This window comes from Uloborus diversus, chromosome 2 (genome assembly GCF_026930045.1).
Source record: "Uloborus diversus isolate 005 chromosome 2, Udiv.v.3.1, whole genome shotgun sequence".
Classification (NCBI taxonomy): Eukaryota; Metazoa; Arthropoda; class Arachnida; order Araneae; family Uloboridae; genus Uloborus; species Uloborus diversus.
In genome coordinates, this window is record NC_072732.1 from 15,317,384 (window position 1) to 15,337,019 (window position 19,636).

At 34.9% G+C, this 19,636-nt stretch overlaps 1 protein-coding gene across 1 annotated transcript in view; it reads left to right on the forward strand.

Moving 5' to 3' along the window:
- The first annotated feature begins 4,183 nt into the window (after positions 1-4,183).
- Positions 4,184-19,636, forward strand: part of LOC129217749 (beta-1,4-N-acetylgalactosaminyltransferase bre-4-like) — a 471,087-nt gene continuing 455,634 nt past the window's right edge. The window contains exon 1 of the mRNA XM_054852088.1: positions 4,184-5,753. Coding sequence (XP_054708063.1) covers positions 5,180-5,753 — 574 coding nt within the window. The 5' untranslated portion in view covers positions 4,184-5,179. The remainder of the gene's footprint in view (positions 5,754-19,636) is intronic.

Consider the following 19,636-nt stretch of genomic DNA (forward strand, 5'->3'; position numbering starts at 1 on the left):
TTTTAGCTGCTGGCACAGGAATTTTTTGAAAGGAAATTGATGCAGAAAGTCTACCTCAAATTTTTAAAGAAAAATTTGCCACAATATACGCAAAAATTTTCTTTTGGCAAAAACTGGTAATTTTATCATTATAATGTCTGCTTATAGTAAAGTTGAAAGTCTGTCTGGATCTCTGTCCAGGTGTTACGGTCTAGATGTTACGCGCACAACACCTAGACCGTTCGGCCGATTTCCATGAAATTTGGCACAAAATTAGTTCTTAGCTTCGGGGTGAGCACCTCGAAGCGATTTTTTGAAAATTCGATTTTGTTCTTGTTCTATTCAATTTTAAGCCCATTTTGTCGAGCGAATTATCATACATGCACGACTAAATTATCATAACATGAAAGAGCAAATCACCATAACATGGACGAGCAAATTACCATTACAACGGAGGAGAAAATTAACATGCCATATTGGCGAGAAATTCATCATCCATTATTTGTAAATATACAGACGAACCAAACGATCTTTTAATTTTCTGCTACGGGCAAAGCCGTGCGGGTACCATTAGTTGTATAATAAATTCTTAACCTGTTTCTAATCCGTTAGTAACAGTGCTTCAGCACTGCGTTAGGGACAACACGTTCCTATATAATTATTGGCCATCCAGATAGGTACTAACATCCCTTTAAATTTGTTGAAGCATTTCAGATACACAATTTTCCTCATGTAAAGCACACTCCACTCCAAAACCCCGTTATAAATCACCTCGGAAGTTGATTTGAGCGGCTTTCGAAGAAAACCTGGGAACAATAAGTGATTGACAGTAAATGTATAGCTTGAATGGGAAAATATTGAATCTAATGTATGAACAATTATAGCAACTTATGCCTATACATCTTAAAATTGTTATAAAAAACAGAACAACCTTACAAACAAAACACTAGTTCATGTGAAAGATTAAACAGTTTAAAAAATCTTCTTATCCGTCCGAATTTGCCTTGTCCATTTTTTTTTTTTGTATTGCTTTGCTTATCGCAATAATTCCTGGATGAAATAAATTTGTAATTTTTATTATTTGTTTTTATAACTACAGTAAATGTGTTATTGAAAATTCACTAAACTATGTATCTTATCACCTTTCGTTTGAAACGTCTGACAGTATAGTATCTTTTCTTTGATGCCCGAGTTTCGATTGTAGTGCCTGCACATATATTTATATTGCAACGTGTAATAAAATATTTTGCTTACTTTCCTGTAAAAGTTTTTTTTTTTTAAGCATGAAGACATAATATGCATTGTAAAAATATCAATAAAAACTAATGTAAGCCAAAAGAAATAAAATATGTAAAAAATAAAAAATTGAAAATAAAAAAGTAAGGTTTTAGGATGGGGAAAATGTTTCTGCTTTCCCCCTCTCCCTAAAGGAATAAGTTTTTTTCGAATAATTTTTTTGTTTCATTCGAAAGATCTTACTGAAAAGTCCTCAACCCATGTTTCTTTTTTTTAAATTTAAACAGTTTTTGTTCAATTTTGAACAGTTCAAAAATGTTAATATTAACGATTATGGAGAAATTTTAGGGGAAATATAGATCCTGAGCTGAAATACAAATGTGGAAGAAAATGTTCAACAAACGTTCAAAAAGGAATTATCTGCCAAAAAATCGACTTGCAGTGATGTTTTAAAAAGTGGAGAAGTTTTATAAAATTATTTAGCTATTATCTACTTTGTGTGCAATTAATATGCTTGGAAGTTTTTATTAGTACAATGCAGACAGAAAAGTAGAAACTTTGCATCAATTAATTTTTCTTTTTTACTGAAACAATAGTCATTCTGCACAAACGAAATCCTTTTTTGAGGTTTCTTTTTCAGTTGAGTTCGAAAGGTTTTTGCAAAAGAAATAGTAAATTTAATGTTGACTTTTAGTTTTCACATAAAAATTTACAACGTTCTTTTTTTTTTTCCGAAAATTGAATGAGCATAACCTAATGGCCCAAAAAACCGAAAAAGTTCTGATGAAATGTGGTTATCGTCGGCAGGAATGCTGCTGAAAGTAACATTGTTCTTTTCAGTGATAGAACATCGTCGCAAATCCACCGCGGAATCATCTCACAAGTGGAAGTAACTTTTCTTACACGATCCGCTCTAGCCGAAAGGATGGTGAGAAGAAGATGAAAAGAAAAAGAAAAAAAAAATCTTGCCCAGCTCTGCACGTTCTTCTCTTTCTAACTATTTATACACATATATATATCCCATTCCGCGCTCTCGAGAGGAGTGAGGGGAGTATTGGAACGATCTCTCCTTCCCTCCACCCCCGCATATGGCAGCCAGCGACTCCCGCCAGATCTCGTTGCCATAGCAACTCTGCATTCGGTCGATACGCAGAACAGCTCCTCTCTCTCTCTCTTTGCTTTTAAAAGCCGCCTGCCAGAGTCGAATGCCATTCGCAGAGTGATCTTCGAATCGGCAAGTCCTGCCCGACCGGGGTCTGCGACGGCTGTGGATCCGGCATGAAATCCGGCACCGGATATAGCGAACGGGCTCGTTATAACGAGGATTTCGTCCGGGTGTGTGTTGACATCTGGTGCATGTCGTAGCTCGTTGGACTTATTCATGGTACGTTTCAAGTTTTAACTTTGTGTCGGCTAGTGTCTTTCAAATTATAGTGTGGTTCGTTGCTGTTATTCACCTTTATAGTTTGGTCAACAAAGAGATAGAGCGAAAAAAAATCGCAAACAATTGCTTGCATGTAAAGTAATTTCATGCTCTACAATAACAATTCGCATTCTTCTAAAAAATTGTTGATAAAAACCGGAATCAACTTGGTGAACTAAAAATAACGAGAAAAATTTGATAATCAAGTGCTTGCATAGGAAGTGCTTTCATACTCTACAATGACTACTCGCATTCCTCCAAATGAAAATTGTTGATAACAACTGAAATCTAAGATTTTATATTCTGTGATACATTCAAGTATATATATATATATTTCTCCATAGACGACAAACCGGCAAAAGAAGATCGTCCTATTAAAATCTGGGCAAGCTTTTGAATTTCGTTCTGCAGCGCACTTTGTAATTTTATACTATAACGATATTTTTTGTGATTCAATGTGGCAAAGTTCATTCAAGTAAGGTGTTTAAATGCTTATAAAAACTAACTGCGCAGAAGAAACAAGAAACAAAAGTATTAAAAAATTTATTGATATATATAAGAAATTTCCATAAAATTATGAAGAAATGACAATCACTAGTAATATTTACATTAAGTAATTTTAGAATGCTTTAAATTACTTGACTCTTACAGCTTTGAAAGTTATACAAATATTTAAGATACAGGCGAGATAATACCCATAGGACTTATTTCAAGTGCATAAGATGTGTATTCAATAGCTTTCATACTTTTTTTTCAAGCTATAAATACGCGTGGTTGATGTTTTTGACGTAAATAGCAATTGCGAAATACTTGATGTGAGAATACTTAATGAATATTTTACTTTATCATTAAAACCAATTTAAAATGTCATATTTAGATATATATTACATGGCAATTTCTTCTGAATCGCATGTCTTCCTCCAAATATTTCGTTAAATGCATTTTATTGTACTAATCCATAACATTCCCACACCTTAAAATTTTCTTCATCATAATGAATGGTAAAAGAATTTGAATTTACAAACTCAATTTTTTCTGAAAAATAACATTTTCAAGTTTAAAATGATTAGTTTTATATAAATCTATTTCGCATTACTTGAACATTTCGAGGCTGAGTGCAAATATAAAAGTTGCTTGAGAGGATATAAATATTGCAAATTTTACCCAGTACTTTATTCATTGAAATTTAATCAATATTCTCTAACTTCATTTTAATTAATAATTAGTTGAAAACTGGAATGAGTAGATTTTATTTGCCAAAATTTGACATTTGACTTCCAAATCAAGTGAAGATTAATTTATATTGGATATCCAATTGGCACAATCTACCTAATAAAAAACTATATTAACAATTCTTTAACTATAATAGTTTCAAGAAAGATGTCACTTGAGGCAATTACTATTAAGTTAATTCATTCAGAATATGTTTAAATGCACTGTCTTTTAATATTTTTTAACTATTTGCATCACATTAGAGTACAAATTTGTTCTTCATGGTGTAACAAATTTATGTCCATTTCGTTATGTTTTATGATTAGTTAATAACTTGCAAAACATCTATAATAAATAGCAGTTTACTAAAGTTTGAAAATTTGCCAATGATTAAATACTGATTTGCATAAAATATGCTGTTAAACCTCTTTTAATAAAATTCCAACTTATTAACATCAAAGCTAAAATAATAATTCAAAGCTCAAATCAATAAACATGACGAAAAATCATTAGAAATCTGAGGCTATTTTTTCAGGAATTGTATGTATTTGTTGGACTACATATTTTTAAAAAGAAACAATACGGTAAAGGAAAATTTTGTATGCGGAAACGTTTAATTACATTAAACTCAACAAATATTAATAAAGGATTAAATTACAAATGTACTAAATTAATTCTCTTAATGGTACTTTACCTCATTAAAAAGCTTTAAGAAATTGGTTAGGTAGCTATTGGTAGGTAAGCAATAAGAAGTAATACTTGTATTTAACTACTGTAATAATGCAGAAAATACTCGGTTTTGCAATGTCAAAAAACTATCCGATTGCTACAAAGTATTTCTTAATCGCTATTTTAATACACAACATCAGAACTATCTAGCTGTGAAATGAATCTAAAATTTCTATTCTCTTGTTAGGCGTCTTTTATTCAATCTATCTATTGCTAAATTTTCAAGAAGAACTTGACGTTGCGCATCGGGGAAACAATGACGACTAAATTTTTCCCTAGAGTCCTTTAGTTTAGTCCTTTAGACATTTTTTACACTATCTACAGAACTTTATCGCAATAGTTTTGAAGTTGTATGCTAAAGCAATAATAATAGACACCAATTTTCGCTTTTTATCAATAGATTTCAATTTCATACGCACTTTATTTCCGCTGTTTCAAAAACGCCATGACGTAGCAACGGTCAATACGTAACTTCAAATCTTCCATGTAGGCTGCAATTGCAGCTCGATGGCGAAGACGTCATGGAGGAACAACGCCATTGATGTGAAGCTACAAACGTTTACAACTGTGGAGATTATGAATGAAAATGCCCACTAACCAATGGCCATGATTAGAATCCGCGTGCCACTGGTGAGACCCCTGGTGCGTTGCACCTTCAAACGCATCCTCCGTATTCTGCCTTCAATCCTGCTGCTGCTCTTTGTGTTCTCCCTCATTTTCGTAACTCTGATGCAGATAGCCGTCATCCACTCCCACAGACGTACGCACTACGTCCCAGGGAGGCACGATGGACTAAATGCCACCTTGTTTCCACCAACCGGACATACCATCCTGGGGATGCCCAGCTTACAGATACCGAGCAGTGCCACCAAGACAGTTCCGCACAAGAAGCCCGATACTTTGAGGGTGGAAGCCTTTCTAGACAAGGCTGCTCCAACCCTCGAAGCCAATGTAGTTATCTTTAAAAATATGATCGGCTGCGTTCGGGTGCGACGCATCGTGGACTTACTGGGGAGCGGGATAGCGTCCCCCAGAAACAAAGTGCATATTGTGCCCAAATGGACGAATGAAGTTCGGTTAAGGATTGCTAACAAAAGTGTGCACAATTCAAGTTGTTGTTCCTTGGATTCTAAACATTTTCATAGGCCTTCATGCCCCTTGCAGCCTCCCTTGGGTAAGTGATCGTTCTAGTTCTTCTTTGTTTATTAATAATTCTGTATCTTGGAAGTAAAGGTCACTTTATGGGTTTAAAAAATGAACATTTGTTAATCAAAATTTTAGTCAGTTATATAGATTATAAAAAACTGAGTAAGATGGTTGATTTAAAAAATACCTTTATCTTCAGAATACAGAATTATGAATTTGTAAATGTTTCTTCCTTGGTAAAAAATATAGGATAAACGAACAACAATTTCAGACATCTGACAGTGCTTTTTTGCACAGTAATAAAGTATCCATAAATATATTTTAAACTAAGGCAATGCTTTTAAATTTGCTAGGAATATGACAACAATGTTATAATATTTTTATCTGATTTGAAAATGTCCCGATTACGTCATCGGTGCTTGTAAATTTATCGTCTGGAATGCTTTACGTTTTGTTATTATTAAAATTAACTATCGTCTGCGCTATTTATTTGTTTTCTGGAATGGCAACGGTAAAAATGGAGTCAGACTATTAATTTTTTTTAAGCATTTCCGAAAATATTATATTTATTGTTCTTCTCCGAGATTTTTTAACTGATTGTACTGGGGGTATTTTTATTTATTTATTTAACTGCTACTTTTCATACGTTGTTTCTGAAATAATAGTAAAGAAAATGTGAATTTTGATAATGTAATGCATTGGAAAGAAAGGCTCTCTATTGAATTGTAGTGACAAAAAAATTGAGTGTTCTGAGAATAAGAAAATTATTAACGGTTTGGACAGATAAAGATTTTAAAACACAGCGCAATTATACATAGATTTGCAGTGAAGATTTGTATGTATATTTTTCAGATTCAGTTTTACTCAGTACGCCGAAAATAACCACGGAAAAAAAACACTTGTTAAATATATTTCCTTTTTTTCTGTGTCAAGTAATTTTTATCCGCCAACATCCATAATATATACAGTTTTGATGCGTAGAGTGCTTTTATTTTAGAATTGATTTATGCTTTTACCTCACAAAGCTACGCATTTACTGAAAAACAGATTACTTTCATCGCATGCATAAGCGAAATGTTCATTGAAAATTTGACTTATTACGGTATTCTTTCGTAATATACAATGGTTAAAAAAGTATTTCAATTCAAAAATTATGAAGGGGAAAGTAGGATACATAAGATATCAATTAAAAGAGATCGATTAAAATCTAATGAAATAATTCGGTTTTTTTTTTTTCGGAATTTTTTGAATTAAATATTGCGTTATTATTCCTTAAGTTGAGTTCAATTTTAAGATTCAGATAACTATCTTTTTTCGAGCTTTTCATTAAATGCACTTTTTAAAACCATTCTTACAGAACAGAGCATTAGACAGGGCCTGATTACTGAAAAGGTTTCAGGAAGCTTCACCTTCTTCTCAGAATTTTCAAGGCGTCCAAAAGTTCAGAAAACTCATTGAAAAGAACTTTTTTGCTTTCAAATGCATTCTTGAAAGAAAGTATAAACAATGGAACTGGTTCAATAGAGAAATCTTGAAATGCATTAAAAAAATTTTTTTTTCTGAAAGAGCACGGTTAAAACATGGGTTTTAACCACTTTTAAAATAATATGATAAATATTAATATTTTTAACACTTATTTTAATCAGTGCGCAGATTAAAATTCATTTTTTATGCTTCTGCGCCTGGCATTAAAAGCTATGAAATAGCCTTTCACTTATGCCATTAGAGCACGACGCAAATTATCGAAACTTGGAAACGCGGTTGACAGCAAAGCGTAAACATTCAGGCGGCAATGGAGTAGTGCGCCAAAGTACATCACTTGTAACGTCAAAAAGACCACGCCTCATTTCCAAAATCGGACATTTAACAAATTTACTGAAAAAATAATTGTTGGGAAAACAAAAGTTTTTTTTCTGGCTCCACTTTATTTATTTATTTTTTGCTTATTTCATCAACTTCAGTGACTAAAAGTAGTACTTTTGACTGAAGAAAACAACCCCACTGAGAAATTGGTGTGGTCGTCAAATTCTTGGCTTGAATAATTTTATTTTGGATACCATGTTGATTTGTGTTAATCCTATGCAAATATATATTTCCCTACTCTTTGTTTACGTATGTAAAGGTAAAATACTTTTCGCGCTGGCATTGGAAACATAAAATTTCACGAACATTCATAAAAATTTCCAACTATCCAATTTTTGAAATCTTCCCGTATGAAATGAAGCAACAAAACTCAGTTTATTCGTAAAACTTCTGTGTGAACAATCTTACTAATATTATATATGCGAAAGTTTGTCTGTATGGATGTATGGATGTATGGATGGATGTTTGTTACTCTTTCACGCAAAAACTACTGAACGGATTTTGATGAAACTTTACAATGATATAGCTTATGCATCAGAATAACACATAGGGTAGTTTTCGTCCCGTTATGGGGGGCAAAACCCCCTTAGGGGGGCAATAAAACACAATTTTTGTATAAATTCTCTAATATTGGGATGAAAAAATACTTGCACATATTTACATTATATGTCCATCGAAAGCTCTGATTTTTCTGCTGAAGATGGCACCTGTTCGAAATTTCTAAGTAGAATAAAAAACGAGTTATGAGCTTTTTAGATCCATGTTCGAAGGCTTTCCTCAACTCAATACAGTATTTAGTGTATCATCTCAACTCAATGTCGATAGCGACAATTGTTGTATTGTTGACTTTCTTTGCTTTTCGTGATTGTTCAAGGCTTTTCTCAAGTCAAATCTTGAAGTAAGATTTTTGCACAAGATTGGCAAATAATACATGATTTGGCTGATGATTTTCCATTTAAACGGAACTTTAATGTAATTAATGGTTTTTATTATTATTTATGCTGATTGAACACTTACTCATTATCCAAACAACCAGCAGATCGCCAAAATTTTTGCAGAAAGATTTCCGTAGCTGATGGCAGTTTTTTCAACGTTGCTGGTTTTTGAAGCCGAAGACTGCGTCATAATGTTTCTCAGCTTTCACCATGTAAACAAAATATCGCCAATCAAAGAATTTTCAAAAGACTTTTTTTACCGTGTTAAATAATCCAGCAACTAAATTAGGCAAATCCATAAACAGCACAAAAACTTCCATTAATTTTCCTTTTTGCACAATTTCAAACAATCACCGAATTTTATTACTTATTTTGGTAACATTTCGGATGAAACTGTTTAGCGCCAATTTATGGTGACCAAAAATATCTCAGCATCTGGCGACGATATCTCTGTAACGAAAATTAATATCATATCGTTTTACAAAGTAAGGAAAGAATGGGGGAGCATCATCGAAAGTACCCCGAAACGACTTTCGCAAATTCGGTAAAATCGCACCAAGAGCCACAATGATTGAAATTTCCCGAAATAACTAAAGCAAGTATAAGGGGATTACGAGCGCAGCTACTTTTTTTTAATCACTTCGTACTTCATTAGCCATACAGAGAAGGTTTTAGACTCCATGTTAAAAAAAAGTATCAACAGATTAATCTTTTTAAACATGAGAAGATTAATTTCATGTTTTTTAAATTTGTATATGCTTAAATATAGTGCTTTCGTTTCTAAATCAATACTACTTTGTTCTTTATACTTATTGCTATTTTAGTTTTATGGTTAAGGAAGAAACTCGATTTTTAATCACGTCAAAAAGATGTGTTTTAAATTCTTTCACTTAAAACAGAAAACAAAAGCAAGTAACGATTTTTTCTAATAATTATTACTGACCCAGGCAACGCCGGGTATTTTTGCTAGTATTACTTACAAAACGTCTACTATTATTGAGTAAGTTGCTTCTTCGTCATTAGAAATATAAATTTCCAAGTAACAAATGAACGAACTCTACTCGTGGCAACATATAACTAACTGTCCAATCGAGCACACTGGACGTCGCAATAACACCACATTCTTTTTTTAAAAAGGTCGGCATTGTGATTTGTTTATGGTTAAGGGCGGGGCATAACTGATGTCACACTTTTCAACATTTTCGACCCTCTCCCACTTTGTCACAAAGTTTCGCACTTCACCATACTCCATCTTTACTTTGTCACATGTCAAGCTGTTTTTCATAAACTTTCCTATTTAAAAAAGTCTTATTGTCACATTCTCCCCATTGTATGTCCCTCTTGTCATTTCTTTGCCATCCCTTGTCAAAAATTGTTACTATTTCGTGAACCCAATCTTTAAGAGGGGCTTCATTCGTGGAGAGCCCCTTTTTTATGTTAACCGTATGCAATATATATTTTCCTACTTTTTGTTCATGTATGCAAAGAAAAAATATTTCTCTCGCTACAATTGGTGCCAAACATTTGACGCCAATAGATGAAGAGCGCCAATTTCCCAATAGGGAAGTTTTCGATTTTTCAATTTAATTTTTATATGATAGAGTAACATGTATGAACATCATAGGTGAAAAAATTTTTGCGATACGATAAGTAGTTTTTTTTAAATTAATTTTTGAAGTTCAAGCGCCTGTGACGTCAGATGGCATAGGAAGTGACGTCCGATACGAGAGAAACGCTAGCGAACCGGTTCCCATGTCATGGGAGAAATCGAAGAACGTGCATCGACTTCGAAGATGAAACGTAAAAGGCTTATCTCCTCGCGTTTCTGGAACATTAAACCTCTCATCCTCTCGGAAATATTCGAATTTCACCATTGATATTATTTGAGGAAGATTATTTAGATTGTGCTTTAACGAATCCGGCCTCCATAATGTGTTCAAAAGGATTATTGAATTTCTAAAAAATAAAAATATCAGCTCGCTCAAAATGTCCCTAGCGAAAACAAGGGATCTTCGGCGGAAGGCTGCCCATTCGCGCCCTGTGACGTAGGCTCGTGACGTTTCAGAAGAGCGCACTTTTGCGCGTGGATTTTTAAAAATTCATTAAAAATCAACCACGGTGTTTTAAAATTCGGCGATGGTGAATTTTTTAGTTTTGAGGGTCAATTAACAATATGCAATAGCCAAAATATGAACATTTAATAGGTTGCAACTTCCCTATTGTCGAAATCTTCCCGAATGAAATGATGTTGCAAAACTCAGATTATACGTAAAACTTCTGCATGAACACATTTCTTTTAAAAAGTTTAATATTTTTGAGTAAGTCACATTTGACCACTGCCATTAGAAATATAAAATTTTAAACAGTCAAATGAACGAATCCTACTTGCTACATTAAAAATTGCCCATTCAAAAACACTGGACATCGCAATAACAGTGCAGTTTTATAAAAAAAAAAAAACATCTTTTGTGAATTGTTTACTGTTTAGGGGATAACTGGCTAATGCACTTTTCAAAATTTTTGATCTCTCTCCCCTTGTCACAAAGTATCACACTTCACCATACCCCCTCTTCTCTTTGCCACATGTCACACTGTTTTCCATAAACGTTCTTATCAAAAAAGGCTTGATGTGATATTCTCCGTATTCCATGTCTCTCTTGTCATTTATTTCCTACCCTTGTCACGAATGGTTACAATTTAATAAACCCCACCTTAAAGAGGGACTTCATTCTCAGTCAGCTGCTTGCAAAAAAACATTTCTCTCCTCTTTTTTCACGAATTCAAAAAAAAAAATATTTCTCGCACTGGCATTGGTGCCAAAAATTTGACACCAATGGATAAAATTCGCCAATTTCACAATTATGGAAATCTTCCTGGATGAAATGATCTCGCAAAACTCATTTAATACGTAAAACATCTGTACAAACAATATTCTTTGAAAGTAGACATGACCTTTGCCGTTAGAAATACAAAATTTCCAACAGTCAAATGAACGAACTCTACTCGCTGCAAAATATAACTGTCCGTGCGAAAGCACTGGACGCCGTAATACGCCAATTTTATCGAAAGTTTCACCTTGATATCTGTTTGTGGTGATAGCAAATGCAGGTATTATTGGGAGCTGTGTTTTTTTTTTTTATGAAGGTGATTTTAGAAAGTGAAAGTCCTCCCTCGCTCCTGAAAATGATTTACTCCTATAAATTAAGCAGAGCCTCATTCAAATAAGCGGAATACGTGCATAAAATTTTTGTTTTTGGCGTGCTATCATTTTATTTTCCCACCGCCACCCTCCGCACCATCACCGTCGAACGGCTCCTCACGATGCTGCTCCTCTAGCGAAAGCCGTCTCCAGGTTGCATCCATGTCCTACACACACGCGCAAACATACACAACTACACACACACACACACACACACACGTACGCATACACACGTACACACACATACACAAACACATACACACACGCATACATACAGACAGCTACACTTACACACAACTATCCACACATTCGTGCCTGCACACGGACACAAACACATATGCCTACACACATACACATACTCCCTCCCCCACACACACATTCATACACACAACTACCCACACACTAATGCCAGCACACAGACACAAACACACATGCCTATACACATAGCCCCTACACACAAACACACATACCCCCACACACAAACACACACGCCTACTGTCTAACCACGGATTGTATGGAAAGGCAAACATCCGGTTTACACGGGGAAATGGAAGCATCTATTAGTTTTCAGGGATATCGGATTTTGCAGATGTATGTTAGCCTCTAAATTAAGCAGAGTCTCATTCAAATGAGAGGAACACGCGCATAAAATTTTTATTTTTCCCCTCATTCAGATGGAGTCGCCTTAACTGGATGTTTGCCAATTCCATACAATCCGTGGTCAAACAGAACTTTAATATTAAAATTGCGAAAACATAATCAAAATGAATATATTTTAATTGCCCGTAGTTACTCAGAAAGCCTCAAAAATAAAAACAAATGCAATAATTGAATTTCTTTACGCTCAAGCGAGAAATGGCAACACATATTATCCAGCAATTTCTTCACCCTAACTTAGTCGCGTCCTGATCGGTAGGGCATTGGACTCGGGGCCGGAGGGTCTCGGGTTCGATCCCCGCTGGTCGAAGACCCACCGTCGTCATTAAAGGGGACTGGGCGACGTTAAATATGCTCGTGGTCTCAATGTCCTCCAAGTGAAACGATACCTCTGGGGGTGCTAGTACCAGGTAGCTATTAGCTCTTGGACTAGTTCTAAATTCTCATTAACTGTTCGATCCGGTGATGGTGCTGCCATCTATCGGTATATAAAATAATGGAGGCAAGGCACTTAGTATGCAGTCCTCGACATAAATACAGTTGTAGTCAGTTGTGACTCTTGAATAGAATAGAACTAAGTCGCGTGAAAAATCAAATAAAAATGAATTTCCGCTAACTTATAATTGCGTCTAGCTCTTTTTCCAGTCATCGTAGCGAATTTCAGTTTTTGAGCCGTAAACGGGGGGGGGGGGGGACGTTTTTAGAAATATTTTTTACGATCTTTCCAACCCTACCAAACTCGAAGCACTAAAATGCATTTTTTGTGTAGAAAAAGCGGTTTAAAAATTAATTAAAACTTAATGTTTCACGCTTCCAACAATGAGTTTCAACAATGGAAAAGAAATAAAATCGAAACTTTTGAGTTTCGATAACTAAAAATCGCTTATAACTTTTTTTTAAGTGGATTTAGGTTATTGGACCTTGACCGCCCTGACAATTTCTTCATTAGGAGTATTTTTTAACCACCTTTCCAACCATGTCAAACTCGGAAATATTGGACCATCCGTTAGCGTAGAAAGAGCCATTTAGGACGAAAATGCGTTTTTTATTAATATCTCCGTTAATTAGCGTTCGCTTTCAAAAATGTCTATTGATGGCACTAAAACTCGGCAATAGCTCCTGAACAAAAAAAAAAAAAAAAATGAAGGAAATCGGCTCACAAACAGAGGAGGAATCGGTACCGAAAGAAAACTGCTTGCCTATTAATATATAAAGATGCACACAAAGTTGGTATAAATTGCTGTCGTAGCGCAGCTTCTAAATTATGTACTATCGCAACTACGTTGGCGCGGTTTGGCTTCTTGGTAGAAGTTCATAGAAAATAAAAACATTTAATCAAATGCAGCTGAGTAGTATGCATTGTGCTCACCGGAAATAAGTTCGGTTTCGCCACCTCCTAAAAAGCGATCGGTGCCATAACTTAATCAGCACAGGTTCCAAGGTACACATGCATATCGTGCTTATATTCCGTTTTGAGGTAAAACATTCGCACTAAATTAGAATAATGTTCGACAGCACCACTCCCTTGAAATGATTGATGCCAAAAACTACTCAACTCCACTTTCCAATAGGGATCGTTTGTTTCCCGATTTTCAAATACAAATACAAAAGTGACGACCAGCAACAGGCTCTGGGCCCAGCTAGACTGGTCCTAGTCAATTTACAATCCCCAGTGAAGATCGATGGCCCTCGTAAAACTATCTACTTCCTTACTCATTACCACCTCTTCCGGTAAGCTGTTCCAAGGATCTGGACCCTGCTATAATAATAATTTTTCCTGAGATCCATGTTAGCCTGAGGCTTAAATAGCTTACAACAATGACCCCTTGTCCCGGTTTCAGTGCTAAAATTCAGCCCCGTAACATGTTTCATTTTAATAAATTTAAACAACTGAATCATGTCCCCTCGGTCTCTTCTTGGATCAAGACTGTACGTTTCATTCATAGCATTAATTGTGAGGTAAGAGCTACTAGAAAATGTTGTCATTCAAATACAAACGCATAAATTGACAGATATCTTTCAAAACTGCTCACAGCTTTTTAAATGTTTCAATCCGTTTCAATTCAGAAAATATCACACTCTGCATAGGGGGAAAAAACTATATGACGGTGAAACGTCTGAATGAAAATTTGACTGCAAGTTATTTCCATATCAAATTTTACGCCGCTAACCCATGTTTGGTTATTATTGGGTACAATCAAAACCAATCATTCACATTTACACTGTACATTACTCCTCTCCAAACTGAAGAAAAGAGATCACAATAAGAAGTCTCCCTTTTTGGACAAATATCTGCTCTTGGGGACTTCTTTTATCCCTATGGTACACGTAAAATGTCCATATTTTGTTTGGAAAACCTTGGAACGAATTTGAATGACGCCCAACAAAGATTTCAAGTTCTTTATAACCATGAAGTCTCTATTCAACCATGGAATAGGATGGGGCTTCAGAGCGAATCGCTTTTGATGGCAGTGAATTGAATGGTAGAGCTCCAGGAATATATATTTGTATATTAAAATGGTCGACTTTGCAGTTGACGTTGTGCAGTGGCGCACAAAGGAATTTTCCAAGGGGAGGGTCCAAGGTCGAAAGCCTCATTCTCATATCATACCCCAATTCGCCATCAATTTCAAATATATTGACTTGATTTTATCGATTCCTGAGAACGGAAAACAGTAAAAATAAACTATTGAGTAAAAAATTAGCATTATTTAATGAAATATACTTAAATAAAAAAACCAGAAAGCAAATAATTTACGGTTTTATTTTTCTTATTATTAAAAAATCGATTCAAGTTCAGAAAATCTCATTTTAATCTGTAATTACAAAACTTAAAACATGAATATTACAGTGTATTTATAATCCTGCTTGTTATAGGAAAAGTACGCAACACTTTTAAAAATCTTTTAACATGAGGATTTTCTTTTTTCACTTATTAGAACAAAACTAATTGTCACCTTTGTTTGAAATTAATCTACGTATTAAATACATAGAATCGTAATCAATCGGGAAAAAAAGCAAGACCTATGGGAGGGGTCCGGACCCCCTGGACCCCCTCCCTTGTGTGCGCCACTGACGTTGTGTATTTTCCCAAACATGGCCCCATTTTGATATCAGCTGTAAGCAAGATAGAAGGGAAATTTCTTCAACTAATGTACTAATTGTACCGTTACGCAGTTGTTAAATAATATCTGACAAACTTGTAAAAAGTCGAAATTTTATTTTAAAAATCTGTACCCGGGAGATAAGGGCACTGAGCCACAAAAACAACGTTCGCCAGTCGATGAGTTAAAAGTTCTTTTTCAGGATTTTTTATCGCTGAACTAAACGAGCTGATGTGTGCATCACATGACTTCCTTTTACTCCAATTTAATGTCATTTCCCCATTATTGGCAATTTTAATATGATTCAATAGTTTACTCTCTAAATATCACCAACAGTGGACAAATTGGAACCAAATTTTTAAAAAAAGAAAAAAAATCACCAAATTTTTCGCCAAGTTGGCGACAAAACTTGGCGACCAAACGACTGGCGATATATCGCCAACTGTCCGACAAATTATAATACAACTTGAGTTTACATCGAAATTGACAATGATTTCCTCCCAAAAAGGGGCAAAAGACCCCCTTAGGAACATCCGAATGCGACCAAAAGGGAAGGTGCACAACTGGACCCTACTAGGAGTCTACGTACCAAATTTCAACCTTCTAGGGCATACCGTTTTTGAGTTATGCGGGATACATACACACATACGTACATACATACGGACGTCACGAGAAAATTCGTTGTAATTAATTTGGGGATCGTCAAAATGGATATTTCGGGTGTCTGTATATTCTTAAGCATATATCCACGTGTAATTGAGTCGAAAAAAAAAACACAACATTAATTCGGGGGTGAAAGAAATGGAAATTGATCCCAATTTTTGAGTGAAAATTTTTTTGCGAATACAATACTTCTTTTTTTGTAAAAGGAAGTAAAAAACCGCCCTTCAAGGTATGACGGTGTGAAAATTGCTTCTACATTTTGAACGAAGCGATTTCCTGTTTGGTGCTATTTTGATATTTCAAATTTAAACTCCAGTAAGTAGCGTTCATTGTTGGCCACTTTTTCGTTTCTGCATTCCTCTGAAATGAGAGTTTTACCAGTGAAACAGTTAAGTTACCGGATCCAGCTCAGCCTTGTCCCAATAAAACCTTTCCCAGCGCGAAAAAACATTACCAAAACATTAACTAATTATTATGCCGTGGTGCGAGTTTCATTGTTCATGACGTCAAGAGCGTTATTCGAACATTGGTAATTGTATATACTGTCTGACTACGGATTGTATGGAAAGACAAACATCCGTTTTAGAGCTGGAAATGGACGAATAATTATTTTTAGCGATGCCAGCTTTTGCAGAAGCAGAGTCTTTCAAACGAGCGGAATACTGGCATCAAATTTTTACTTTTCCCCCTCATTCAGATAGATTCGTCTAATCTGGACTTTGAAAATTCCATGCAATCCGTGGTGGGACAGTAATTACCATTCTTTATTCAATTTGGAACGAGATTTTCTCGTAAACGACAAATGGTATTTCAAGCTCATTTTTTCATGCTTATCTGAAAGAACACTATCGGAAAGAAAATTTATTTAAAATATTTTTAATAACGTACAAGAGAGTGCGGAAAAACTAACGTAAACGAACCTTCAATGTTCAAATTCAGGTTGGCGTTGATTTCTACTTCGTCGTTTTTGATGTTGCATTTGTAGATCCCGCCATCTTTAGAGGAAGGATCCTAGACAAAAAATAAACACTTGTTACTTTGGAGCGACAGATTCCTGATGAAACAAAATTCAAAATACAAAAAGTACCATGCACTGAGATTCAAAATAATAACACCTGCACTGAGGAAATGATAGGGTAAAACGAAAATACTTTGTATAGAAAATGTAATTCATTTCACTTCCTTGTACCAAGTACAGGAAGGTATTTAAAACTAATCTCTCAAATTTTGACATAAAAAAAGCAACAATTAAATGATTCTAGTACTGCCCAGCATTAAAATTCCATACAATCCGTGGTTGGACAGTATGAGGATTGTCGTTGATGGATAAAATGAAAATTTGTTTATCAAAAATTAAAGGATTTGTACTTTTGAATAGATTATGAAAAAATAAGTAAGATGGGGCTTTAATCCGGATGTTGAAGAAGAAAGGGTCATTAGTGCCCTTTACCTCCCATGTCCCTGAAGTTCCATTTGTCAGGAGAAGTCTCCGACACCTAAAACTGATAAACTGTGTAAACGGTAATGATAGAGGACTTCGGAGTGCCATGCCATGCTCTTTGCCTCCTAGGGACACAAATGATTTCGCGTGCTGCGAAAATATTTTATAATAGCGGTACCTGCACGTCTTTGCCCGTAGTAGAAAATTAAAAGGTCATTTGGCTCGCTTGTATATTTACAAATAATGGATGATGAATTTCTCTCCAATTTGTTATGTTTATTCGCTCGCCCACGGTCGCATATGGTAGTTTGCTTGTCCACGTTATGGTAACTTGTTCGTCCACGTTATGATAATTTACTCGGTAAAACGTTCTTAAAATTGGAACAGAAAAATATCAAAATTGATTTTTCGAAAAATCACTTCGAGGTGCTCACCTCTATGGTACAAATTAGATCTGTGCAAAATTGCATGAAAATCAGTCGAACTAGACCGTTTTACGCTATGCGAGTAACAGCCATTCTAGAAACATCTAGAAACACAGATATCCGAAGACACAGATATTCAGAGACAGACTTTCAGCTCTATTATTAGTAAAGATAAAGGTATTTTAATTTTACATTTTTATCTAGCTTTTAAAGTTGTTTAATTTATTTGCTGCTTCATTTTATACTAGTGGTACCCGCACGGCTTTGCCCGTAATAAAAAAAATTAAAAGATCTTTTGGTTCGCATGTATATTTACAAATAATGTATGGTGAATTTTCTCGCCAATTGGCTTGTACCCATGTTACGGCTCCACGTTAAGATAACTTCTTATCTCGCCAATTGACTTGTGCCCATGTCACGGTTCCACGTTATGATAATTTCGTATCTCGCCAATTGGCTTATGCCCATGTCACGGTTCCACGCTATGATAATTTCGTATCTCGCCAATTGGCTTGTGCCAATGTTACGGGTCCACGTTATGATAATTTCGTAATCTACTCGTCCATCTTATGATAATTTTGTTCTTAAATTTTAATAGAAAAAGAACCACATCGAATTTTCGAAAAATCGCTTCGAGGTGCACACCCTTATTCTACAAACTAACTTTGCGCCGAATTTCATGAAAATCGGTCGAACGGTCTAGGCGCTATGCGCGTCAAAGAGATCCAAACATCCTCCTCACACCCAGACAGAGAGACTTTCAGCTTTATTATTAGTAAAGATTTTGAGTGATCTCTTTGTCTTATTTAATGGCTGAAAAGCTCCTTAAAAAGACAAAACAATGTGTAATATCAATGAATTAGTATAGTTTCCATGCAAGTTTGACTAAACATGACGACCAAAAATGGTTGCCTACTGTTGTAAAATGTCACCAACTTGGTAATCGTTTGATTCCAACAGCGATAATTCCTTTGTTTCGCCAATGTACCTCTATTATACAAAATTTTGAGTCATAATGGCGTCGTTTCCAAATTTTTAAAAGTATTTTTTTTCAGAAAGAACATGTTTAAAAACATAGAATCTGACCATTTTTTAAATAATTTCTTTAAATTTAATATTAAAAAAAAAAACTTAAATCGATGATCTTTTATTGTTTACATTTCTTGCCTATGACATCACAAATGATGAAATGCCATTCTGTGTTGCCATTCACGGTCCAAAATATTTAATTCGCATCTTTACTCACGTGTGTTGGCAACGATATGGTTGATAGCAAGAGTAGAGCGCAATTGTAGTTCGCTTCTTGATTATCATAACGTGGAAACGTAGTAGAAAGATGCGGCAAAGTGCATCATTTGTGACGTCATCAAGACCACGCCTTGTTTGAAAAATCGGACGGTTAAAAAAAATAATTTAAAAAAAAAAAAACTGTTGGGAAAATGAAACTATTCTCTGGGTCCATGTTATTTTTATTTTATTTTATTTTATTTATGTATTATTATTATTTTTTTTTGTGCACATTCTATCCATTCAGTGACTAAAAGTAGTACTTTTGACTGAAGGAAACAACCCCATTGAGAAAAATGTCCAGTACAGTGGCTATCTATGCCCTGTGTATATTGGC